We start from the raw sequence: 25964 nt of genomic DNA on the forward strand, positions 1-25964 counted from the left end.
GGTAGGTAGGTACTTAGGTAGGTAGGTAGGTAGGTAGGTAGGTAGGTAGGGAGCACATGTCCATGTCTCCAAACCTTCTCCACACTGTCTCCAAACTGTCTGTCTTTCTCCAAAGGAAGTGTCCATCTGGAGGTCAGTCTGACCAGAGCCAGACAGACAGGCAGGTTGTCTTCTCCTCGTTGGGAGGGACATACAGGACATGAGGGACTCTCGGTCATTTCCCGTGTTGTCACCATCCATCCACAGCGGATCCCACAGTTCAGCGTTCAATGTTTCTTAAATTAGGATTTCCACCACTTCTGCTACTGCGTCTGAACTGCTGGTGCTCTTGTGTGTGTTGAGTGGTGCCTGGAAGTGCTCTGAGGTGTAATGGAAAAAATAAACCATGTTTTAGAGACTGGATAAAAAACGGCAGGATTTTAGCTCCACAATGAGTTATGTAGTACAACATAGACAGAGATTCAGTGGGCCAGAAGACAGACAAGACAATCAAGCTCTCATGTTTGACAAGACAATCAAGCTCTCATGTTTGACAAGACAATCAAGCTCTCATGTTTGACAAGACCATCAAGCTCTCATGTTTGACAAGACATTCAAGCTGTAATGCTACTTGGGAGGCTACCAGCCTTGACTAAACCTTGACTCTACCCAACACACACAGACACACAGCCAAGGTTTCACAGACACATAGCTGTAGTTGGTATGAATGAATGAGTCCACTACTTCCCCTCTCTGAGCCTGGAAGGGTGACATTTGGGACTCAGAATGTCTGCTGTGACCCTGGGTTCTGGTTCCACTTTAACCAGCATGACCCCGGGTTCTGGTTCCACTTTAACCAGCATGACCCTGGGTTCTGGTTCCACTTTAACCAGCATGACCCTGGGTTCTGGTTCCACTTTAACCAGCATGACCCTGGGTTCTGGTTCCACTTTAACCAGCATGACCCTGGGTTCTGGTTCCACTTTAACCAGCATGACCCTGGATTCTGGTTCCACTTTAACCAGCATGACCCCGGGTTCTGGTTCCACTTTAACCAGCATGACCCTGGGTTCTGGTTCCATTTTAACCAGCACGACCCTGTGTTCTGGTTCCACTTTAACCAGCATGACCCTGGGTTCTGGTTCCACATTAACCAGCATGACCCTGGGTTCTGGTTCCACTTTAACCAGCATGACCCTGGGTTCTGGTTCCACTTTAACCGGCATGACCCTGGGTTCTGGTTCCACTTTAACCGGCACAGATCAAAAGGACTTGTATTATTACATCATCATACGAAGCCCTGTGTTCCACTTTAACTCCACTATACATGTCATTTTCTCTGTATTGTATGAGACTGAAATAGGTACCAGTACTCATTTTGGGTCCCGGTACTGTTTCTCTTTAGGTGCCAGTGCTCATTTTGGGTGCCAGTGCTCATTTTGGGTCCCGGTACTGTTTCTATTTGTTAATACACACACAACATCCATTCCAGAATAGGCTTACACACCAGAGGCAAGCGTTGAGGTCGAGGAAGCCTCAGGGGGTGCTAGCGTGCCGGTAGGATCAGTCTCCTTGGCCGGAACATCACGGTCACACTGGGTGCTGCAGTCCCTGCTCCGGGGCTTGGACAGGAACAGCAGGGCGGGCAGGGCCAGGGGGGCACAGGGGTGTTGGTGGGGGGACAGGGAGAGAGGACACACTGCAGTAGCCGTCTGGTCATCAGAGAGGCTCTTCCCTACAAGCACAGACAACAAGAGGAAAATGGTTAATTACTGGATCACAGACAACAAGAGGAAAATGGTTAATTACTGGATCACAGACAACAACAGGAAGCTGGTTAATTACCAGATCACAGACAACAAGAGGAAGATGGTTAATTACCGGATCACAGACAACAACAGGAAAATGGTTAATTACTGGATCACAGACAACAACAGGAAAATGGTTAATTACTGGATCACAGACAACAACAGGAAAATGGTTAATTACGAGATCACAGACAACAAGAGGAAGCTGGTTAATTACCAGATCACAGACAACAAGAGGAAGCTGGTTAATTACCAGATCACAGACAACAACAGGAAGCTGGTTAATTACCAGATCACAGACAACAACAGGAAGCTGGTTAATTACCAGATCACAGACAACAAGAGGAAGCTGGTTAATTACCAGATCACAGACAACAAGAGGAAGCTGGTTAATTACCAGATCACAGACATCAAGAGGAAGCTGGTTAATTACCAGATCACAGACAACAACAGGAAGCTGGTTAATTACCAGATCACAGACAACAACAGGAAGCTGGTTAATTACCAGATCACAGACAACAACAGGAAGCTGGTTAATTACCAGATCACAGACAACAAGAGGGAGCTGGTTAATCACGTAAGCACACACGCTCAAACATCTGCTCTGTGAGCTTCCCTGCCACGTCTATTCTAGAGCGGCTATCCCGGAGCGGGGAGACGACATACAGTACATTCATTCTGTTACTAAAAGACGTCGTCATCTATTTGAGGAAAGTCCCTCACCGTGTCCTCTCCCCAACAGTAGTTATTTTAGGAAGTGCAACATTCTGACTGGCGACACTATGCACTAGACGCTTAACAGCCGCCAGTTGTCTCTTGAGTTAATAGCATGGGTTGTTCTAGATCTGACATTCCTCCAGGCGTTATGACCTGTGACCCCAGAAGACTAAAAAGAAGGAGAAGACAGTGATGTCATAATTCTCCAGATTCTTCAGGAAGTAGATACACTGAGTGTACAAAACATTAAGAACACCTGCTCTTTCCATGACATAGACTGACCAGGTGAAATCTTTGACCCCTTATTGATGTCACCTGTTAAATCCACTTCAATCAGTGTAGATGAAGGATGTCAAACTCATTCCACGGAGGGCCGAGTGTCTGCTGGTTTTTGGTTTTTCTATTTAATTAAGACCTAGACAACCAGATGAGGGGAGTTCCTTACTAATTAGTGACCTTAATTCATAAATTAAGCACAAGGATGGAGTGAAAACCTGCAGACACTCGGCCCTCTGTGGAATGAGTTTGACACGAGGTGTAGATGAAGGGGAGGAGACGGGTTAAAGAAGGATTTTTAAAGCCTTGAGACAATTGAGACATGAATTGTGTGTGTGTGCCATTCAGAGGGTGAATGGGCAAGACAAAAGTTTTAAGGGCCTTTGAACAGGGTATGGTAGTAGGTGCCAGGCGCAGCGGTTTGAGTCAAGAACTGCAACACTACTGGGTTTTTCACGCTTAAATGATCCACCACCCAAAAGATATCCAGCCATCTTGACACAACTGTGGGAAGTATATGAATGAAAGTTTACAACGCAGGTGCACAGGTCGAGAGAATTTTGAGTAATCAAAGATGACAGACAGTGACACATTCAACACCGCCTTGCACACTCTTGCCTGCATCTAGCTTATCTAAGGTGTAACCATTAGTCCAACAGTTGCAAATGAGAGTTTCTATTGGACGAATTCAGGTATGTTTATCCCCATTTCGTTCCGTTTGCTTGCGTTTTAAAAAACATTTTTCAACAGAATCGTCGGAATGAATACACCCCTGATCACGCGTAAACACAGTTCACTTTCATAGCAGACACATACAAACAGTTCGTTATACACTGCTCAAAAAAATAAAGGGAACACTTAAACAACACAATGTAACTCCAAGTCAATCACACTTCTGTGAAATCAAACTGTCCACTTAGGAAGCAACACTGATTGACAATACATTTCACATGCTGTTGTGCAAATGGATTTAGACAACAGGTGGAAATTATAGGCAATTAGCAAGACACCCCCAATAAAGGACTGGTTTTGCATGTGGTGACCACAGACCACTTCTCAGTTCCTATGCTTCTTGGCTGATGTTTTGGTCACTTTTGAATGCTGGCAGTGCTTTCACTCTAGTGGTAGCATGAGACGGAGTCTACAACCCACACAAGTGGCTCAGCTAGCTAACATAGCAGCCCTCTCTGTTTGAGCCGGGTGTTTGAGTCAACTGAACTAGCTAGCTGCATTTGACATCAGCTGAGAAAGTGAAAGTGCTAGATCCGTTCTCTGATCCTTTAATTGGGTGGACAACATGTCAGTTCATGCTACAAGAGCTCTGATAGGTTGGAGGACGTCCTCCGGAAGTTGTCATAATTACTGTGTAAGTCTATGGAAGGGTGTGAGAACCATGAGTCTCCTAGGTTTTGTATTGAAGTCAATGTACCCAGGGGAGGACGGAAGCTAGCTGTCCTCCGGCTACACCATGGTGCTACCCTAGAGAGTACTGCTGAGGCTACCGTAGTGTGTTTTAATAAATTATTGGGTGACGTGAATATATTTAGTATAGTTTTATCTAAAAAGGATAACTTTTTTAATGTTTCACTATTTTTATTTTTATGAAATTCACTGAGGAGGATGGTCCTCTCCTTCCTACTCTGAGGAGCCTCCACTGTCATATTCCCTACATAGTGGACTACTTTTGACCTTTTTGACCCTATGGGCCCTTATCAAAAGTAGTCCACTATAAGGTACCATTTGGGACCCAGGGCCCTAGAGCTCACCTTTCCCCCGGATGGGTTGCTCCACTGGGCCACTGGTGGAGGTTGAGCCGTTGGCCTCGGTGCTGACGGAGGGGACGGACCTGGCAGGGCGGAGGGCCTGCTGCTCTAGCCTGATCTGCTCCCGTTCAGACCGCTGCTGTAACACCCTGATCACTGCATCCTTCTCCAGGAGCTGGGAGTGCAGCACTCGGACCCTACACACACAAAGATTGCATATTAAGTTACTCAGATAACTATGTTGATCTATCTACCAATGTGTGAGTTTTTTTATTTATTTTTTGTCATTTAGCAGACGCTCTTATCCAGAGCGACTTACAGGAGCAATTAGGGTTAAGTGCCTTGCTCAAGGGCACATCGACAGATTTTTCACCTAGGTCAGACCAACTGGTGTTACTGTACAACGTCCAGTGAGCAGAAAGTTAACAGCAAGATATGTACCTATTCTCCATCTCCTGATGTCTGCGGCTGGATGGCAGGTGGTCGTTGAAGCTGCTGTTGGGTGAGTGGCGAGGGGAGCGTTTGATGACGCTGGTGTCTCTCTGAGCCGCAGCAGTAGCGGCTGCGTCCATGGCGAACTGCCTCATGGTGCTCTCCTCCAGGTACTTCTGTTCCCAGCGTGTGATGTCGGCCTCCAGAGCCAGGATCCTCTCCTCTCCTTCAGCCAGCTGCAGCTGTACGGACACCGTGGAGCCGGGGCCGCTGGCCGCGCTGTGGGACTGATACCACGGAATGAAATGTAATGAAGGATTTTTCAAACAAACATGGAGCTGTTTTGTTTTGTAAGACTGTTGTTTTTTGTTGTTGTTTTTTATATATATATATTTTATTTTTTTAAGGGGTAGATCAGCTTGAATATTTCAGATAGATTGTAACTTCCATCAATGTAATTGTCTGCATACTTCCAATCCCCCATATGTTGTTTTTTTCTCGCAAATATATACAGTGGGGAGAACAAGTATTTGATACACTGCCGATTTTGCAGGTTTTCCTACTTACAAAGCATGTAGAGGTCTGTAATTTTTATCATAGGTACACTTCAACTAAAACAAAAATCCAGAAAATCACATTGTATGATTTTTAAGTAATTAATATGCATTTTATTGCATGACATAAGTATTTGATCACCTACCAACCAGTAAGAATTCCGGCTCTCACAGACCTGTTAGTTTTTCTTTAAGAAGCCCTCCTGTTCTCCACTCATTACCTGTATTAACTGCACCTGTTTGAACTCGTTACCTGTATAAAAGACACCTGTCCACACACTCAATCAAACAGACTCCAACCTCTCCACAATGGCCAAGACCAGAGAGCTGTGTAAGGACATCAGGGATTAAATTGTAGACCTGCACAAGGCTGGGATGGGCTACAGGACAATAGGCAAGCAGCTTGGTGAGAAGGCAACAACTGTTGGCGCAATTATTAGAAAATGGAAGAAGTTCAAGATGACGGTCAATCACCCTCGGTCTGGGGCTCCATGCAAGATCTCACCTCGTGGGGCATCAATGATCATGAGGAAGGTGAGGGATCAGTCCAGAACTACACGGTAGGATCTTGTCAATGATCTCAAGGCAGCTGGGACCATAGTCACCAAGAAAACCATTAGTAACACACTACGCCGTCATGGATTAAAATCCTGCAGCGCACGCAAGGTCCCCCTGCTCAAGCCAGCACATATACAGGGCCGTCTGAAGATTGCCAATGAACATCTGAATGATTCAGAGGAGAACTGGGTGAAAGTGTTGTGGTCAGATGAGACCAAAATCGAGCTCTTTGGCATCAACTCAACTCGCCGTGTTTGGAGGAGGAGGAATGCTGCCTATGACCCCAAGAACACCATCCCAACCGTCAAACATGGAGGTGGAAACATTATGCTTTGGGGGTGTTTTTCTGCTAAGGGGACAGGACAACTTCCCTGCATCAAAGGGACGATGGACGGGGCCATGTACCGTCAAATCTTGGGTGAGAACCTCCTTCCCTCAGCCAGGGCATTGAAAATGGGTCGTGGATGGGTATTCCAGCATGACAATGACCCAAAACACACGGCCAAGGCAACAAAGGAGTGGCTCAAGAAGAAGCACATTAAGGTCCTGGAGTGGCCTAGCCAGTCTCCAGACCTTAATCCCATAGAAAATCTGTGGAGGGAGCTGAAGGTTTGAGTTGCCAAACGTCAGCCTCGAAACCTTAATGACTTGGAGAAGATCTGCAAAGAGGAGTGGGACAACATCCCTCCTGAGATGTGTGCAAACCTGGTGGCCAACTACAAGAAATGTCTGACCTCTGTGATTGCCAACAAGGGTTTTGCCACCAATTACTAAGTCATGTTTTGCAGAGGGGTCAAATACTTATTTCCCTCATTAAAATGCAAATCAATTCATAACATTTTTTACATGCGTTTCTCTGGATTTTTTTGTTGCTATTCTGTCTCTCACTGTTCAAATAAACCTACCAATCAAATTATAGACTGATCATGTCTTTGTCAGTGGGCAAACGTACAAAATCAGCAGGGGATCAAATACTTTTTTCCCTCACTGTACATCCATACACACACACATATGTAAGACTGTGTTTACTGTACAGACAGACTTGGGGGTTGTCAAATATTACGTGTTAAGGTGGATCATAAGGTTTTCATTTTATATATTCTGGTCCTGGAGGGCCGAAACACTTCAGGACCGGAGTTGAACAGCCCTGATATAGGATTAATCATAGTTTGTGTATGTCTCCTCTCCTCTCCTCTCCTCTCCTCTCCTCTCCTCTCCTCTCCTCTCCTCTCCTCTCCTCTCCTCTCCTCTCCTCTCCTCTCCTCTCCTCTCCTCTCCTCTCCTCTGCTCTCCTGCTCCTCTCCTCTCCTCTCCTCTCCTCTCCTCTCCTCTCCTCTCCTCTCCTCTCCTCTCCTCTGCTCACCTGTGCTGCTCGGAGGCTCTTCAGCTCCTGCTCCAGCCTGGTCCTCAGCCTCAGTTCCAGGGCCTCTCTCTTCTCACAGACGGCCTGTAGCTGTCCCAGGGCACTCTGCAGCCGCTCTACCTTCTCTACGTACGCCCTCTTCCTCCCCAGCTCCTCCTCCAGGGCCAGGTTACGGGCCTGTGCCGACCTCAGGGCCAGCTCCAGAACCTCCCGGCACCGGAGCCACTCCTCCCCGGAACCACGGAGACGCTGCACCTCCCACTGCTGCTGTTCATCTAGGAGAGAGACAGAAAAGAGGAGAGGAAATGTTCAGGTGAAATGTTCAGGTGAAATATTCAGGTGAGATGTTCAGGTGAAATGTTCAGGTGAAATATTCAGGTGAAATGTTCAGGTGAGATGTTCAGGTGAAATGTTCAGGTGAGATGTTCAGGTGAAACGTTCAGGTGAAATGTGCAGGTGAGATGTTCAGGTGAGATGTTCAGGTGAAATGTTCAGGTGAAATATTCAGGTGAAATGTTCAGGTGAGATGTTCAGGTGAAATGTTCAGGGGAAATATTCAGGTGAAATGTTCAGGTGAGATGTTCAGGTGAAATGTTCAGGTGAAATGTTCAGGTGAAATGTTCGGGTGAGATGTTCGGGTGAAATGTTCAGGTGAAATGTTCAGGTGAAACGTTCAGGTGAAATGTTCAGGTGAAACGTTCAGGTGAGATGTTCAGGTGAAATGTTCAGGTGAGATGTTCAGGTGAAATGTTCAGGTGAAATGTTCAGGTGAAATGTTCAGGTGAAATGTTCAGGTGAGATGTTCAGGTGAAATGTTCAGGTGAGATGTTCAGGTGAGAGGGGCTGCTACAGACATTATGAAGCTATGTAGTTGAACCAGTCACGTGTTTGTTTGTAAATACCACAACAGGAGAAAGCGGGAGCAGGTGAGTCCAGCTGAGTTTTGACAGGGGTCGCGTTTTATATTGAAAGTCAACAGTGTTTTTTTGCTTCAACAGAGTGATCAGGGATGTGCAACTATAGTTTTCCTTCACAGAAAATACATTAGTGCAACACATTCGGCATAAAACAGCTTCATTTTCATCAGATGACAACCAAAGTGGCTGGCAGCCACACAAGTAAATGAGGTTACAATGAAGAACCAAGGCCTTTTTTGCTAAAACGATGCATGGCCAACATATTTCTAATGTTTAGGCCTAACATAGAAAGAATGTAGCCAGCTAAATTTCGTAATGTTTTTCTTAAAGTTAATCTAGCATTTTACCAGAGAAAGTAGACTGTATACACTGAGAAAAGTACCGGAGAAAAGTAGCTAGACATCAGTCAGAGCTGATGTCAGCTGATAGAACGACCGTTGGTGAATTCTCATCCGGATTTAGTGCAACTGAAGCACAAAATGAGTCTGATGCTGAGCAGAAATGTCAATAAGAAGCATTTTAGATCTGTGTTTACAAAAACGCAGCAAGATATTTCTTATGCGTTTTGTCTTTTTTTCCTCAGTGAAAAACGCAGAATTCTGCCTTTAACACGATCCCTAAGTTTAACTTGCTATCTAAGTAAGTGGCTGAATTAATGAGATGAGGCATCATATTGTGTTGGCTTTCTGCCGTGTTTGAGAAGTCAAAGCCCTTTGGATCAGTTATCTGTCCAGCTGCTATCTCTTGATTTCCTTGCTATTTTCTCCTCTCTGTTCTCGGTCCGTCTGCTCCTTCGCCCTCTTCTCCGAGCAGAGCAGGCAGGCCCGTTGCCCTAGCGACTCCAAGCAGAGCAGGCAGGCCCGTTGCCCTAGCGACTCCGAGCAGAGCAGGCAGGCCCGTTGCCCTAGCGACTCCAAGCAGAGCAGGCAGGTCCGTTGCCCTAGCGACTCCAAGCAGAGCAGGCAGGCCCGTTGCCCTAGTGACTCCAAGCAGAGCAGGCAGACCCGTTACCCTAGCGACTCCAAGCAGAGCAGGCAGGCCCGTTGCCCTAGCGACTCCAAGCAGAGCAGGCAGGCCCGTTGCCCTAGCGACTCCAAGCAGAGCAGGCAGGCCCGTTGCCCTAGCGACTCCAGACAGACACAGCGTGTAACCATGCTGCTTCAGAGACAGTACTGTTAAAACTTTGCTTCAAACTTTGTTCATTTGTACAATGTCTCTCGATCACATGCATTTGTAAATGTCAAAACTCACCAAAAATGCCATTCGGTAGCTCCTACCAGCTCCTACCAGCTCCTACCAGCTCCTACCAGCTCCTACCTGTATATGTATAACTTTATGAGCTGGATTGCCAGTTTTTGCAATTTTTGTTTATACTTGTTTGCGCTCTTTTTTATTACTTTTTTTAGGGGGTAGATCAGCTTTAATATTGCAGATATATACACATACATACATATAAATACATATACATACATATATACATATATATATATATATATATATATATATATATATATATATATATATATATATATATATATCCTTTAAAAAAATATATTTCCCTTTATTAATTTCCAACCCCACCACCCCTTCCCTAATTGGAGTAAACTAGTGAACAACAACGCTTAGGCCTCTACTTCCAGCTTATACATACTATATACATTTTATGGACACAGTCAATTTTACAATAATTATATTTTGTTTGTTTTTGCTCCTGAACTTCCTCTACCCTCAACCTCTCCGATCATTTTCATGATGTCCATCCGGTTTGCTTCTATATGACATATCTTTCTAACTGTGCTCTTTCACAAAAGCTCTCAACCTATAACCTATATACTTATTATGGACACAGTATGCTTTACATTAGTTATCTTGTTGTTATTAGTTGGTGTTAGTTGTTATTAGTCCCATCCTTCAACTCCATTCAACACCTCCCATCTATCTCTTAACATCATCCATATTGGATTTCTATTTGCCATATATTTTTCAACTGTACTGTGATGTTTCACAAAAGTTCTGAACCCTTCTATTCTCATTGTTTCTACAGATTGTAAATTGAAAATAAACATTTTTGCTAAAAGTATTATTATATTATTGATCGATTGACTATGACTTTTCAGATCACCCAGTAGTGCTATCTGCAGGGTTAGCTCCAGGTAAATATTGCAGTCCTTTAGCCATTCCTGGACCTGTGTCCAAAAACAAGCTACAAATGGACAGTACCAAAACAAATTATCTAATGATTCTGTCTCTTCCCCCATATAAATAACATTCTATTGGTAGCAAGAATTTTATATAATAATTTAAATTGAAAATATTCTAAGTTTTGAATCCGGCGTCGTTTTGCGAATCAGTTCATAAACATGCCATGGAATCGGTACGTCAAAAATCTCTCTCCAACTATTTTGCAATCTATATGGGACGGCTGTCAATCCTTTGGTCCTTAAATGAAACTGGTCGACTTTTTTATTTATCACAGTTTTCTTTAACCAATTATATTCTTTAATGCGGCCGACAGACATGTTCCTTACCTTTCCCCCCTTCCACTTTCCTCTTCCATTTTTGCGGTAATGCTGCAATTATTTGGTTGTAATTTTGGGTAGAGCAGACATTTCCATATGTTTTTGTTAGCTGCATGTGCGACATAACTCCACCAGTCCTACCGATGACATCATTTACGAAGATTAAACTTTTATTTTTATTTTTATTTTTTATTAATCTTTTTTTTTATCAATTAGTATATTTGAGTTTAACCACAATATTTGTTGCATTATTTGTTCTGTAGTTTCTGGAGGATTAAATTGAAATTGCAACCAACTTTCTATGGCTTATTTTAGAAATAGTAATATTTGGGAGATTATTTCCTTTTCAAATAACTGAGTTGTAATCTGAATAAAGGGAAAAAGGCCATTCTTGAACATTGGGTGAGACAATTTTACTAATTTGCTAGAGAACCAGTTCGGATTTAAGTATAACTTTTGTATGACTGAAGCTTTTAGCGATAGGTCTAATGCTTTAATATTTAATAATTTCTGTCCTCCGATTTTCATATTCATTATATAAATAGGCCCGTTTAATTCTGTCTGGCTTGCCGTTCCATTTAAAATGGAAAATTATTTTCTCATATAATTTAAAAAACTGTTCGCTAGGCGTAGGCAAGACCATAAGCAAATAGGTAAACTGGGATAATACTAAAGAGTTAATCAGGGTGATTTTCCCACTTGTTAGCATATTTAGCTAGCAGCCTCCATGGAAATTCGCTATTACTTGTGCTAATTTTGTTAGTATTCTGGTAATAGAGCCCAATGGGCTTGTTTGCGTTTTCGGCGCCCCCATGTGGACTAAGCCGGTAATACCCTAAATCCCGGGGTGAGAGAAGGACGGTATGACATTTTGAAAATCTGGATACCGCCCAACCCTAATCCCATCTGCCCCCTAACCTCCTTTAAAACAGTTATCCAAGAGCAACATGTTCACGTTGTTTCCTTTGGACTAAAAGGGAAAGCAGACTTCCTCTTAACCACTTACTACAGACAGTGTTCACTGAAGCGCAAATGGTACCCTATTCCCTATATGGTGCACTACTTTTGACCAGGGTTTAGGTTCCATGTTACTGTACAGTGTAAAGGTTTAGGTTCCATGTTACTGTACAGTGCAGTGTAAAGGTTTAGGTTCCATGTTACTGTACAGTGCAGTGTAAAGGTTCCATGTTACTGTCCAGTGCAGTGTAAAGGTTCCATGTTACTGTACAGTGCAGTGTAAAGGTTTAGGTTCCATGTTACTGTCCAGTGCAGTGTAAAGGTTCCATGTTACTGTACAGTGCAGTGTAAAGGTTTAGGTTCCATGTTACTGTCCAGTGCAGTGTAAAGGTTCCATGTTACTGTACAGTGCAGTGTAAAGGTTTAGGTTCCATGTTACTGTACAGTGCAGTGTAAAGGTTTAGGTTCCATGTTACTGTACAGTGCAGTGTAAAGGTTCCATGTTACTGTACAGTGCAGTGTAAAGGTTTAGGTTCCATGTTACTGTATAGTGCAGTGTAAAGGTTCCATGTTACTGTACAGTGCAGTGTAAAGGTTTAGGTTCCATGTTACTGTACAGTGCAGTGTAAAGGTTCCATGTTACTGTACAGTGCGGTGTAAAGGTTTAGGTTCCATGTTACTGTACAGTGCGGTGTAAAGGTTTAGGTTCCATGTTACTGTACAGTGCGGTGTAAAGGTTCCATGTTACTGTACAGTGCAGTGTAAAGGTTTAGGTTCCATGTTACTGTACAGTGCAGTGTAAAGGTTCCATGTTACTGTACAGTGCGGTGTAAAGGTTTAGGTTCCATGTTACTGTACAGTGCGGTGTAAAGGTTTAGGTTCCATGTTACTGTACAGTGCAGTGTAAAGGTTTAGGTTCCATGTTACTGTACAGTGCAGTGTAAAGGTTCCATGTTACTGTACAGTGCAGTGTAAAGGTTCCATGTTACTGTACAGTGCGGTGTAAAGGTTTAGGTTCCATGTTACTGTACAGTGCAGTGTAAAGGTTTAGGTTCCATGTTACTGTACAGTGCGGTGTAAAGGTTCCATGTTACTGTACAGTGCAGTGTAAAGGTTCCATGTTACTGTACAGTGCAGTGTAAAGGTTTAGGTTCCATGTTACTGTACAGTGCAGTGTAAAGGTTCCATGTTACTGTACAGTGCAGTGTAAAGGTTTAGGTTCCATGTTACTGTACAGTGCGGTGTAAAGGTTTTGGTTCCATGTTACTGTACAGTGCGGTGTAAAGGTTCCATGTTACTGTACAGTGCAGTGTAAAGGTTTAGGTTCCATGTTACTGTACAGTGCGGTGTAAAGGTTTAGGTTCCATGTTACTGTACAGTGCAGTTTAAAGGTTTAGGTTCCATGTTACTGTACAGTGCGGTGTAAAGGTTTAGGTTCCATGTTACTGTACAGTGCAGTGTAAAGGTTTAGGTTCCATGTTACTGTACAGTGCAGTGTAAAGGTTTAGGTTCCATGTTACTGTACAGTGCAGTGTAAAGGTTCCATGTTACTGTACAGTGCAGTGTAAAGGTTTAGGCTAGACTACATGATCATGCCCCACTATAGTGTTTCATATGCAGCTCTGTCTTTCAGTACTGTTTGGAATCTTCTATGAGCCAAAAGCATGTAAACCCCCTTTTCGACCCACCAACTGACATTTTCACCGTCAAAATAGGTACATTTAATGTTCATACGAACATTCCTCAGAGTGTAATCATTGCTCCTGGAGGCCAACAGACATGGTAGTGTGACTGTTAAACCGGAACGTTGTTATTTTGTGACATAACCGCATGACGAAGGACTACTTTAAGCTGATTTAAACTTCATTTCCCAATACAATACCAAGTTCACAAAATAATAGTTGTGAAGCTTTACCACAACAATGAGTGCCAGGGCAGTGGCAGTTCCCGTTGCCAAAGGCCAGCCAATAACAATGTGATAGTAAACCTGACGTCACATACTGAGGTGAAGAAATGCCCAAAGATGGAGACATATCTATCAAGGGGTCAGTGCGCTGTGAGTGGGGAATGGAAGCCCTGCATTAGTTCCCCTTGAGGAAGGGAGGGAGCTCGGCAGCTCAACAGCTATGGAGCCCTGCGCAGCAGAGCAGGGGGAGGGAGGCATTCCCAGTGAACGGAACAGTCTGAAATACCTCAATAAATTCCAGGAATCCAGGCCACATTTACTTGTGGAGGGCTGTGAATAATGACAGGCGTTCAAGCGCCAAGGAGAGGGAGACAGGAGCAGAGAGCAGGGAATGTCCCCCTAGCCGGCCTCCCCTCTGACCACTGACCTCTGACCACGGACCACAGACTACATTAATATGGCAGCGATATCAGTCAGAGTCTAGGAGAACTATGTACCTGCCACAGAATCCCAGGGTGAAGTGTTTCACAATGCTGTGTGATTTGTAAAAAAAAAAAACAGCCCTTGCAAACAGATCTGAAAACGCTCTCTCTTGCCCAGCGCCCTGCCCTCTCTCCACAGAACGTCTTACTCAAGCGATTATGAAGAGTAAGCAACAACAAGAAAGCCAGTGTTTCGTCTTTCGTCTCTCTCTCTCAACATGTTGGGGAGGTATCTGATCTCTACTCCCGAGTGGCGCAGTGGTCTAAGGCGCTGCATCGCAGTGCTAGCTGTGCCACTAGAGATCCTGGTTCGAATCCAGGCTCTGTCGTAGCCGGCCGCGACCGGGAGACCCATGGGGCGGCGCACAATTGGCCCAAGGTAGGGGAGGGAATGGCCGGCAGGGATGTAGCTCAGTTGGTAGAGCATGGCGTTTGCAACGCCAGGGTTGTGGGTTTGATTCCCAAGGGGGGCCAGTATGAAAAATAAACTAACTGTAAGTCGCTCTGGATAAGAGCGTCTGCTAAATGACTAAAATGTAAATGTAAAATGTACTTACTTTGTTTGAGGAGTTTGTTGAAGACTTGCTGTTTCTGGTCTGCCGATTCAACCTCTTTGGCTACCAACTGTTTGGTAGCTGTGTCCAGACGATCTACAGGTCAAAGAGAGAGGGAGGGAAATCAATGATGATCTATTATTACCTCTTTAGGGGAGAGCCACACTTAAACCCCAAAGACTCCTGCTCCAGGTTGGTAGCTTTCCTGCAGTCAAGTGACCAAAGCGCCCTCTAGTGGTCTCATGGATGGAACGTTATTAATATTTTTCATTCTTTTATAATTAATAAACATTCTTTTAAAAAAACGGCAGAAAATCCGTTGTTTCGATGTCAAACGGTTTTGTTATATTTCAGTCTTCTGTGATGTATATAAAGTGTAATATTGGGATGCAAACTCATAATGTAATACTCTATATCTGACATGGTACAGGTGTCTCCTTTCTTTAAGCCCATAAGTGTGAGGTGTATCCTTCTGTTTCAAAGTAGATTTGTTTAAGACTGTCAAGAAACACTCTGCGTGACCCTGATTTAACCCACTGCAGTACAATTAATCAAAACAGGTAGCTAGTGAAGTCTTTAGCTTTGCTTTATTTAACCTTTATTCATGCAGGTAAGGTCCATCAAAAACAGATTCTTATTTGCAATGACTAGCTGTGTTAGCATTAGCATCTAGCTGCTGGTAGCTTTTACCTCTGAGGTCTCTGTTGAAGTCGTGTAGTCTCTTGATCTCTGACTCCAGTTTGTTCCTCATGGTTTTCTCCAGGGTCTCTCTCTTGGCTGAGCCGTTCATCAGGGTCTCGTAGGCCTCAGATATCCTCTGGATTTCCACTTCCAGCTGGGAGGAAACACACAAGAGGATACTGTCAGTCTGAGGGTCTCTACCTTAAAACACAGCTCATCCCACACCAATCGTCACATTTTGAGGGGCTTTTTTTGGGCCAGGCCTCAGAGGTGGAAACACAAAAGCCTGAAAACACTGGTGAAAAGTCCGACAGTGGAAAAGTGACAATAAACTAAACTATCTGAGGGCGGATTTAAGACCCCCAAGGCTTAATCAAGGAATCCATGGTCTCACAAGACTGTGATGCTGAATGAATGAGACATGTGGAGGAGGAGCAGGAAGAGGAGGAGCAGGAAGAGGAGTAGGAGGTGGAGGTGGAGAAGGAGGTGGAGGAGGAGCAGGAAGAGGAGGAGCAGGAAGAGGAGTAGGAGGTGGAGGAGGAGAAGTGGAGGAGCAGGGGAAGGAGGAATAGTGGGAGGAGGAGGGGGATGGGAGGGGGAGGAGCAGGAGCAGGTGGAGGAGGGGGAGGAGCAGGGGTAGGTGAAGTGGAGGGGGAGGAGGATGAGGAGGAGCAGGAGGAGAAGGTGGGAGGAGGAGGAGGGGGAGGAGGAGCAGGGGAAGGAGGAATAGTGGGAGGAAGAGGGGGAGGATGGGAGGGGGAGGAGTAGGCAGTGGAGGACCAGGAGGAGGAGGAGGAGGAGGAGGAAGAGCAGGGGGAGGAGGAGGAGGAGGAGGAGGAGGAGGAGGATGAGGAGGAGGATGAGGAGGAGGAGGAGGCTCATAGGCTAACACGTAGCACATGCATGAAAATTCCCACAAGCAGAAAATAAAGTTCCAAGGAATGTATAATGTTCCATGTAAGGAGCTTTGTGTTTGGTAGCTAGAGGTGTGTGAATGAATAGATCACCTGTCTACATGTCTCTGTCTGTCACTAACATCACCTGTCTACATGTCTCTGTCTGTCACTAACATCACCTGTCTACATGTCTCTGTCTGTCACTAACATCACCTGTTGACATGTCTCTGTCTGTCACTAACATCACCTGTCTACATGTCTCTGTCTGTCACTAACATCACCTGTCTACATGTCTCTGTCTGTCACTAACATCACCTGTCTACATGTCTCTGTCTGTCACTAACATCACCTGTCTACATGTCTCTGTCTGTCACTAACATCACCTGTCTACATGTCTCTGTCTGTCACTAACATCACCTGTCTACATGTCTCTGTCTGTCACTAACATCACCTGTCTACATGTCTCTGTCTGTCACTAACATCACCTGTCTACATGTCTCTGTCTGTCACTAACATCACCTGTCTACATGTCTCTGTCTGTCACTAACATCACCTGTCTACATGTCTCTGTCTGTCACTAACATCACCTGTTGACATGTCTCTATCTGTCACTAACATCACCTGTCTACATTTCTCTGTCTGTCACTAACATCACCTGTCTACATGTCTCTGTCTGTCACTAACATCACCTGTCTACATGTCTCTGTCTGTCACTAACATCACCTGTTGACATGTCTCTGTCTGTCACTAACATCACCTGTCTACATGTCTCTGTCTGTCACTAACATCACCTGTCTACATGTCTCTGTCTGTCACTAACATCACCTGTTGACATGTCTCTGTCTGTCACTAACATCACCTGTTGACATGTCTCTGTCTGTCACTAACATCACCTGTCTACATGTCTCTGTCTGTCACTAACATCACCTGTCTACATGTCTCTGTCTGTCACTAACATCACCTGTTGACATGTCTCTGTCTGTCACTAACATCACCTGTCTACATGTCTCTGTCTGTCACTAACATCACCTGTTGACATGTCTCTGTCTGTCACTAACATCACCTGTTGACATGTCTCTGTCTGTCACTAACATCACCTGTCTACATGTCTCTGTCTGTCACTAACATCACCTGTCTACATGTCTCTGTCTGTCACTAACATCACCTGTTGACATGTCTCTGTCTGTCACTAACATCACCTGTCTACATGTCTCTGTCTGTCACTAACATCACCTGTTGACATGTCTCTGTCTGTCACTAACATCACCTGTCTACATGTCTCTGTCTGTCACTAACATCACCTGTTGACATGTCTCTGTCTGTCACTAACATCACCTGTTGACATGTCTCTGTCTGTCACTAACATCACCTGTCTACATGTCTCTGTCTGTCACTAACATCACCTGTTGACATGTCTCTGTCTGTCACTAACATCACCTGTCTACATGTATCTGTCTGTCACTAACATCACCTGTCTACATGTCTCTGTCTGTCACTAACATCACCTGTCTACATGTCTCTGTCTGTCACTAACATCACCTGTTGACATGTCTCTGTCTGTCACTAACATCACCTGTCTACATGTCTCTGTCTGTCACTAACATCACCTGTTGACATGTCTCTGTCTGTCACTAACATCACCTGTCTACATGTCTCTGTCTGTCACTAACATCACCTGTTGACATGTCTCTGTCTGTCACTAACATCACCTGTCTACATGTCTCTGTCTGTCACTAACATCACCTGTTGACATGTCTCTGTCTGTCACTAACATCACCTGTTGACATGTCTCTGTCTGTCACTAACATCACCTGTCTACATGTCTCTGTCTGTCACTAACATCACCTGTTGACATGTCTCTGTCTGTCACTAACATCACCTGTCTACATGTCTCTGTCTGTCACTAACATCACCTGTCTACATGTCTCTGTCTGTCACTAACATCACCTGTTGACATGTCTCTGTCTGTCACTAACATCACCTGTCTACATGTCTCTGTCTGTCACTAACATCACCTGTCTACATGTCTCTGTCTGTCACTAACATCACCTGTTGACATGTCTCTGTCTGTCACTAACATCACCTGTCTACATGTCTCTGTCTGTCACTAACATCACCTGTCTACATGTCTCTGTCTGTCACTAACATCACCTGTCTACATGTCTCTGTCTGTCACTAACATCACCTGTCTACATGTCTCTGTCTGTCACTAACATCACCTGTTGACATGTCTCTGTCTGTCACTAACATCACCTGTCTACATGTCTCTGTCTGTCACTAACATCACCTGTCTACATGTCTCTGTCTGTCACTAGAAATCAATGATTCCAAAATGAACAGAAAAGTCCCTGTGATCCGTCCACGGTGCACATTCCTGCTGCAGCACAGCTAGAGGACTAATCTCACTGATATGCAGCATTGGCACACACACACACACACACACACACACACACTTTATAGTTCGCTACCTACCTCCACAACCTTTGTGAGCCAACAGGGCTTAGAAATAAAACCTATTCATGCTATTATAATCAAATTATAGTTTACTCAAAATATATTACTGTCACTAAACTACATTACAAGCAGACACACTGCTATGAACAGGATGCATTGACGGAATCATTCAAGGGCAGTATTAGCTTGACCGTCCCGTCTCTGACCCACTCTCTCGCTATCTCTCTCAGAACCGTCTTCATGACCCTGACCAGTTAGGCTTCAAGACGGGTCACTCAACCGAGACTGCTCTTCTCTGTGTCACGGAGGCTCTCCGCACTGCCAAAGCTGACTCTCTCTCTCCTCTGTTCTCATCCTCCTAGATCTGCCTTCTACGCTGTGATCCTCCTCTCCACCCTCTCAGGGCTGGGTGTCTCACGGCTCTGCTCACTCCTGGATTGCATCCTACCTGGCAGGCCGCTCCTACCAGGTGACGTGGAGAGGATCTGTGTCTGCACCACGTACTCTCACTACTGGTGTCCCCCAGGGCTCGGTTCTAGGCCCTCTCCTCTTCTCTCTATACCCCAAGTCACTCAGCTCCGTTATTTCCTCACATGGTCTCTCCTATCATCACTATGCGGATGGACACCCAACTACGTTTCTCCTTCCCCCCTTCTGACACCCAGGTGGTGACACGCATCTTTACGTCACTGGCAGGTAACTATAAGCTTGTATGTCGGCCCACCCCCTCAAGCTCAATCTTGACAAGAAGGAGCTGCTCTTTCTCCTGGGGAAGGCCTGCCCGCTCAGACCTCTCCTTCATGGTTGACAACTCAATGGTCTCCCCCTCCCAGAGTGCAAAGAACCTTGGCTTGACCCTGGACAACATCCTGTCGTTCTCTGCAAACATCAAAGCAGTGACTCGCTCCTGCAGGGTCATGCTCTATAACCTCCGTAGAGTATAACCCTACCTCACACAGGAAGCAGTGCAGGTCCTAATCCAGGCACTTGTCGTCTCCCGTCTGGACTACTGCAACTCGCTGTTGGCTGGGCTCCACGCTTGTGCCATCAAACCCCTGCAACTTATCCAGAACGCTGCAGCCCAGTTTTCAACCTTCCCAAGTTCTCCCATGTCAAGCCATTCCTCCGCACACTTCACTGGCTTCCAGTTGAAGCTCACATCCATTACAAGACCATGGTGCTTACCTATGGAGCAGCAAAAGGAAATGCCCCTCCTTACCTTCAGGCTATGTTCAAAACCCTACACCCCAACTCGAGCACTCCGTTCTGCCACCTCTGGCCTCTTGGCCCTCCCATCCCTACGGGAGGGCAGCTCCCGCTCAGCCCAGTCCAAGCCCTTCTCTGTCCTGGCACCCCAATGGTCGAACCAGCTTACAGTGCCTTGCAAAAGTATTCATCACCCTTGGCGTTTTTCCTATTCTGTTGCATTACAACCTGTAATTTAAATGGATTTTTATTTGGATTTCATGTAATGGACGAACACAAAATAGTCCAAATTGGTGAAGTAATAACTTGTTTCAAAGAATTCAAAAAAATAAAAAACAGAAAAGTGGTGCGTGCATATGTATTCACCCTCTTTGCTATGAAGCCCCTAAATAAGATCTGGTGCAACCAATTACCTTCAGAAGTCACATAATTTGTTAAATAAAGTCCACCTGTGTGCAATCTAAGTGTCACATGATCCGGTCACATGAGTCTGCAACACCACTAAGCAAGGGGCACCACCAAGCAAGCGGCACCATGAAGACCAAGGAGCTCTCCAAACAGGTCAGGGACAAAGTTGTGGAGAAGTACAGATCAGGGTTGGGTTATAAAAAAATATCAGAAACTTTGAACATCCCACGGAGCACCATTAAATCCATTATTAAAAAATTGAAAGAATATGGCACCACAACAAACCTGCAAAGAGAGGGCCGCCCACCAAAACTCACGGACCAGGCAAGGAGGGTATTAATCAGAGAGGCAACAAAGAGACCAAAGATAACCCTGAAGGATCTGCAAAGCTCCACAGCAGAGATTGGAGTATCTGTCCATAGGACCACTTTAAGCCGTACACTCCACAGAGCTGGGCTTTACAGAAGAGTGGCCAGAAAAAAGCCATTGCTTAAAGAAAAAATAAGCAAACACATTTGGTGTTCGCCAAAAGCCATGTGGGAGACTCCCCAAACATATGGAAGAAGGTACTCTGCTCAGATGAGACTAAAATTGAGTTTTTTGGCCATCAAGGAAAACGCTATGTCTGGGGCAAACCCAACACCTCTCATCACCCTGAGAACACCATCCAGCATCATGCTGTGGGGATGTTTTTTTCATCGGCAGGGACTGGGAAACTGGTCAGAATTGAAGGAATGATGGATGGCGCTAAATACAGGGAAATTCTTGAGGGAAACCTGTTTCAGTCTTCCAGAGATTTGAGACTGGGACGGAGGTTCACCTTCCAACAGGACAATGACCCTAAGCATACTGCTAAAGCAACACTCGAGTGGTTTAAGGGGAAACATTTAAATGTCTTGGAATGGCCTAGTCAAAGCCCAGACCTCAATCCAAATGAGAATCTGTGGTATGACTTAAAGATTGCTGTACACCAGCGGAAACCATCCAACTTGAAGGAGCTGGAGCAGTTTTGCCTTGAAGAATGGGCAAAAATCCCACTGGCTAGATGTGCCAAGCTTATAGAGACATACCCCAAGAGACTTGCAGCTGTAATTGCTGCAAAAGGTGTCTCTACAAAGTAGCACCCACCCCTCACCTTTCTAGCTCTGACATTGCTGATAGCTACTTCATTGAGGAAAAGTGTACTTACTATGACATGTGATTGTCTTACATTTACATTTTAGTCATTTAGCAGACGCTCTTATCCAGAGCGACTCACAGTTAGTGAGTGCATAAATTTTTCATACTGGCACCCCCGTGGGAAAACGAACCCACAACCCTGGTGTTGCAAGCGCCATGCTCTACCAACTGAGCTACACAGGGACTTGTCACATAGCTATCTTAAGATGAATGCACTGACTGTAAGTCACTGTGGATAACAGCGTCTGCTAAATGACTAAAATGTCAATGTAGAATGTGAATTAGAATTAGAATGATTGTAGAAGACCCTCAACGTTCCAAACGGCACCGTATTCCGTTTACTGTAACCAAGGAAGTCTCCTCTCTCTCACCTTCTGAAGTCTGGCGGCCTTCTCGCTGTACCCCTCCACCTCTTTCCTCAGTCTCTCATTCTCCCTGAACAGGTCCATCTGGGCGTTACTGGGGCTGCTGTGGCTCATGTAGACCTCCGGACCGGAGCGGACACTGTGTCGAACCATCTCTGCCTGGGGCTGGGCAGGTACGTACCTGGGGAGAGGAGAGGGATTCATTAGTATCAAACGGTATCATTCAAGAATGGTGGTTGTAAACACATAGGGTCACTGGGATATAGGCTACATTCATCCCATATAGCAAACAGGGTGTCACTACTGGTCTGGCACCCATAATTGGTATATGTGTGTCATATTTACCTGTGCTGTGAGTGGAATGGGGGAGGAGGATCCTGGTAGCGGTGTCCGTGTGTCTCCTGTGAGTGGCTGAGCATGTATCCAGGAGCCCTGACCAGGAAGGGGTAGTCCGGGGGAGGTCCCCTCTGATCAGGGTACTGGAGAAACTCTGTCCCCTGGTGTTCAACAGGCCCTGAGTGGCCATTGGACAGCTGAGGGTAACTGTGAGAGGAGGTGAGGGGCTGAATGTCTCCACTTGATCTCTCCAGGGAGAGCCGCATGAGACGCTCACTGAGGCTCCGGGCGTGCTTCCGTTTCAGGTCCTCCTGGCCCTCTCCCCCTCCCTGGTGATCCATCACCTCCAGACCCAGACCAAGCTGAGGCTGACCCCACTGGGCCCCTACCGAGGCCATGTACTGAGAGTGGGCCTTGGCCTCCTCATAGGTGGGCAGCTCCTCTCCGTGTCTGTGGAGCTGGTAGAGGCGACACACGGAGTCACTCTCACAGTGGTTGTGGTCCCCCTTGTGCTCCTGGCCCTGGGGATCCTGTCTGGTGGACATGTGGAGGAACTGGGACTCCTCCTGGGTCAGGCTCTCCAGGGAGGAGCGGGGGGATCCGGTACCCCCTCCTCCTCCGCTGCTGTTGCTGCCTCCACGCAGGGCCTGCTGCTGGATGGACAGGAGGGTGCTGGTGTCTGTGAGGTTCCCGTAACGGAGCTGCTCCTGGATGAGACGGTGCAGGACCGTGCCAGAAGACTCCTCGGCAGTTCTCATCTCAGTCAATCAGAGAATAGATAAGTGAAGGGGTGTGTTGAAGAGTTTGTTTGCTTTGGATTCTTAGTAAACCATAGATCTAGAGACAGGAGCAATAAGATAATTAGTTAAATCAAGTAGCTAGCTAATACATTTGGTAGCACATAACTTAAAGCCTTATAATGCATTATGATGCCGTTATAATAAAGACTTGTTATAAGCATGTATTACCCCCTTTCCTATCTTATAATCATCTCATAATAACAATCATCAGACACTGCATCACATTTGGAATGTATCCCGAAGCCAACATAGCAGCAGTGTAATGTTGTAAATAGAGAGACATATTTCCCCCTCTGCTGTGGTACTTGCAGGCAGCACATACCAGCAGTGCCTTCCTTTCCAGTCTGTCCAGCATGTGTCATGCCTCACAGCCTATTCCCATAGTAACACCAGGTTAGTGCACAAATACCACCGCTGCAACATTCCCCTCTGGGCTTTTGCTGTTCCAGTAAAAAGTATGAGCCAGGACTTTACTACATGATACTCAGTATAGATTCTATCTAAATTCTATTATAATTAAGTAGAATTTACTTCAGCGTGTAAATGCAAACATACCACACACTGTGAACTATAGCATATGCCATATTACTAGCAGGTTAAGCCATATTACTAGCAGGTTAAGCCATATTACTAGCAGGTTAAGCCATATTACTAGGCATTATGTTGTAAAGGCCAAAACACGGAAGTATTGAAGAAAAAAGGAAATGTTTATTTTAGTTATTGGATATCATTATATTGAGTCAGTCATTTCCTGCTGCCAGCTATACAGATTCCATTCAGATTCCGTTCAAATTCAGTTCAGATTCCAATCAGATTCCGTTTAGATTCCAATCAGATTCCGTTCAGATTCCAATCAGATTCCGTTTAGATTCCAATCAGATTCCAATCAGATTCCGTTTAGATTCCAATCAGATTCCGTTCAGATTTCAATCAGATTCCATTGCCTGATTTTGCCCTTTTTTTTTTGTTCATTTGGCCTTTCCAGCACGTGCACATACTATGACAGATATCAGATGTAGGCCACACATTCATTGAGGCTTTGTTGAAAGAAAAATGTATGTTTACTCTACAATCTAAACAGTGTGAATAATGTAGTCCTACTGTATACATTGGCCTAAATACTACACATTTCCATTATAGTCATTTAGCAGACGCTCTTATCCAGAGCGATTCACAGGAGCAATTAGGGTTAAGTGTCTTGCTCAACACACATAGCCAGGATAGAACATGGGCTATATCTTCACATATCTGATAACATTCCAGTCTAAACTAGGAAAATAAAACATATAGCCCAATAAAACAATTTATACTCAGTGTCAATAAAGTGCAAATAAAGTATCTATTGTCTACAGCGGCTAGACAGACTTGATCACAGACCAAAGCCGACATCCCAACATAAAAAAATATATATATATATAAAATATATATAATGAGAAATTAAAAGACAATTATTATAACATTATTATAAAAAACAAAAAAACGTGATAGACTGTAAAAAACAAAAGAGAAGGGTAGTTGAAGTTAATATTTTGAAAGACCTATCCACCATGTGTAAAGCAACTCATTCCAAAAAGCAGCTGAACTAAATTCTTACCAATTTACATTCTCATCACGGAAGCAAGTTGTTCACGGCGTATATCGTTTAATATTTCTTGTTGACGAAAAAATGATCCTAATAAAACTGAGTGGAAATGGAAAGTATGTAGTCGTATCCTGAGTATGTGTTCCTCTGAGAGAGAGAGAGAGAGAGAGAGCGCTGCTACCGTGTGCGTCTGAGCAGATCTCACAACAGACTGAGCCGGGAGAGAGAGAGAGCGCTGCTAATAAATAACTGAGGGCCGATTGTTCGCTGAGACTGGAATGATCGGAATGGCAGAACTCAAAGTCCCCCAGGGATGAAAAGCGGAACCGCAGAGCGAACGCAAAGCGCACAGAGGGAGAAGGGGGGGCAGGGCAAGTAGGTAGAATCGGAACAGCAGAGCGGGGCGGAGCGGAGCGGGGCGGTCAGAGCGGAGCAGCACTGTGCACATTGCAGAGAGACAGATGGTAGTCGCCTGCCTGTGTAATGTAAAGCGTGTTGTTGTTGTTAGCAGTTGGGGAGATGGAGTAATTAGCTGTAGCATGTTGTGACTAGAAAGAGATTGGGGCACTATTGTGAAGCAGAGACTTAATGTTTTCCATAAAATGCTTTTGTTTAGCCTACATAACATTCTAAACTCCCCATAGAGTATAACACACACAAACATTATATAAATTCTATCAAGAAATAGTCTATAAAAAATATTGTATCATGATTTGACCCATTGTTTTCCTTTAGGATTTCACCATCAATAGCTGTGCCTTGTGGCAAATATATATATAGTTAAGTCTGAGCAATCCCTATAGCACTTTGTGACAACTGCTGAGGTAAGAAGGGCTTTATAAAATGCAACACCATGTATGGTAATTGGATGCTTGATCAAATACAGTCCTTACTACCCAACCTGCAATTCAGACAAAAGTTGCTGCAATAAGTCCAAACATAGCATTAATTAGTAGCATATACTAGACAGGGTATCTGGAGACAAGCAGCATCCGTCATTAAAGTGAAGCGTCGTTGATCATTATTTTCTTTAAAGGTCTTTTGTTTGCATGTGCCTGGTAAATATTTAAGCCGAGGCCCGTGCCGGGTAATTGCAGAGTGTGCGTCTGTGTGGACATGGAGAGGTGGCGGGTGATGTGACTGTGTGTGTGTGTGTGTGTGACTGTGTGTGTGTGTATGTGTGTGACTGTGTGTGTGTGTGAGGGGGGGGGTGCTGGTCGGGTGTATGAGCCCTGCTACCTGCCATCTGTCTGGGGGTCCCCTGTCCCCTGC

At 44.9% G+C, this 25964-nt stretch overlaps 1 protein-coding gene across 1 annotated transcript; it reads right to left on the reverse strand.

The window, feature by feature from the left end:
- LOC311120192 (angiomotin-like 2a) lies at window positions 1-24881 on the reverse strand. The gene is made up of 10 exons (XM_084194808.1): window positions 24705-24881; window positions 22320-23147; window positions 21981-22155; window positions 15476-15620; window positions 14789-14881; window positions 7451-7725; window positions 4985-5262; window positions 4547-4740; window positions 1487-1714; window positions 1-359 (listed from the first exon to the last, which is right to left on the reverse strand). The coding sequence occupies exons 2-10, from the start codon at window positions 23066-23068 to the stop codon at window positions 277-279; spliced, it is 2220 nt and encodes a 739-aa protein (XP_084050934.1). The 5' UTR covers window positions 23069-23147; window positions 24705-24881; the 3' UTR covers window positions 1-276.
- Window positions 24882-25964: the final 1083 nt, after the last annotated feature.

The sequence above is a fragment of the Coregonus lavaretus genome (genome assembly GCF_964263955.1).
Source record: "Coregonus lavaretus genome assembly, contig: HAP1_SCAFFOLD_1247, whole genome shotgun sequence".
Classification (NCBI taxonomy): domain Eukaryota; kingdom Metazoa; phylum Chordata; class Actinopteri; order Salmoniformes; family Salmonidae; genus Coregonus; species Coregonus lavaretus.

Coding starts and splice junctions, on each gene's coding strand:
- LOC311120192 (XM_084194808.1), bottom strand. CDS start 23,068: ATGAGAACTGCCGAGGAGTCTTCTGGCACGGTCCTGCACCGTCTCATC. Junction 15,621..21,980: donor AGGCCGCCAGACTTCAGAAG/GTGAGAGAGAGG, acceptor GTTTCCTCCCAG/CTGGAAGTGGAAATCCAGAG. Junction 1,715..4,546: donor GCAACCCATCCGGGGGAAAG/GTGAGCTCTAGG, acceptor CTGTGCTTGTAG/GGAAGAGCCTCTCTGATGAC.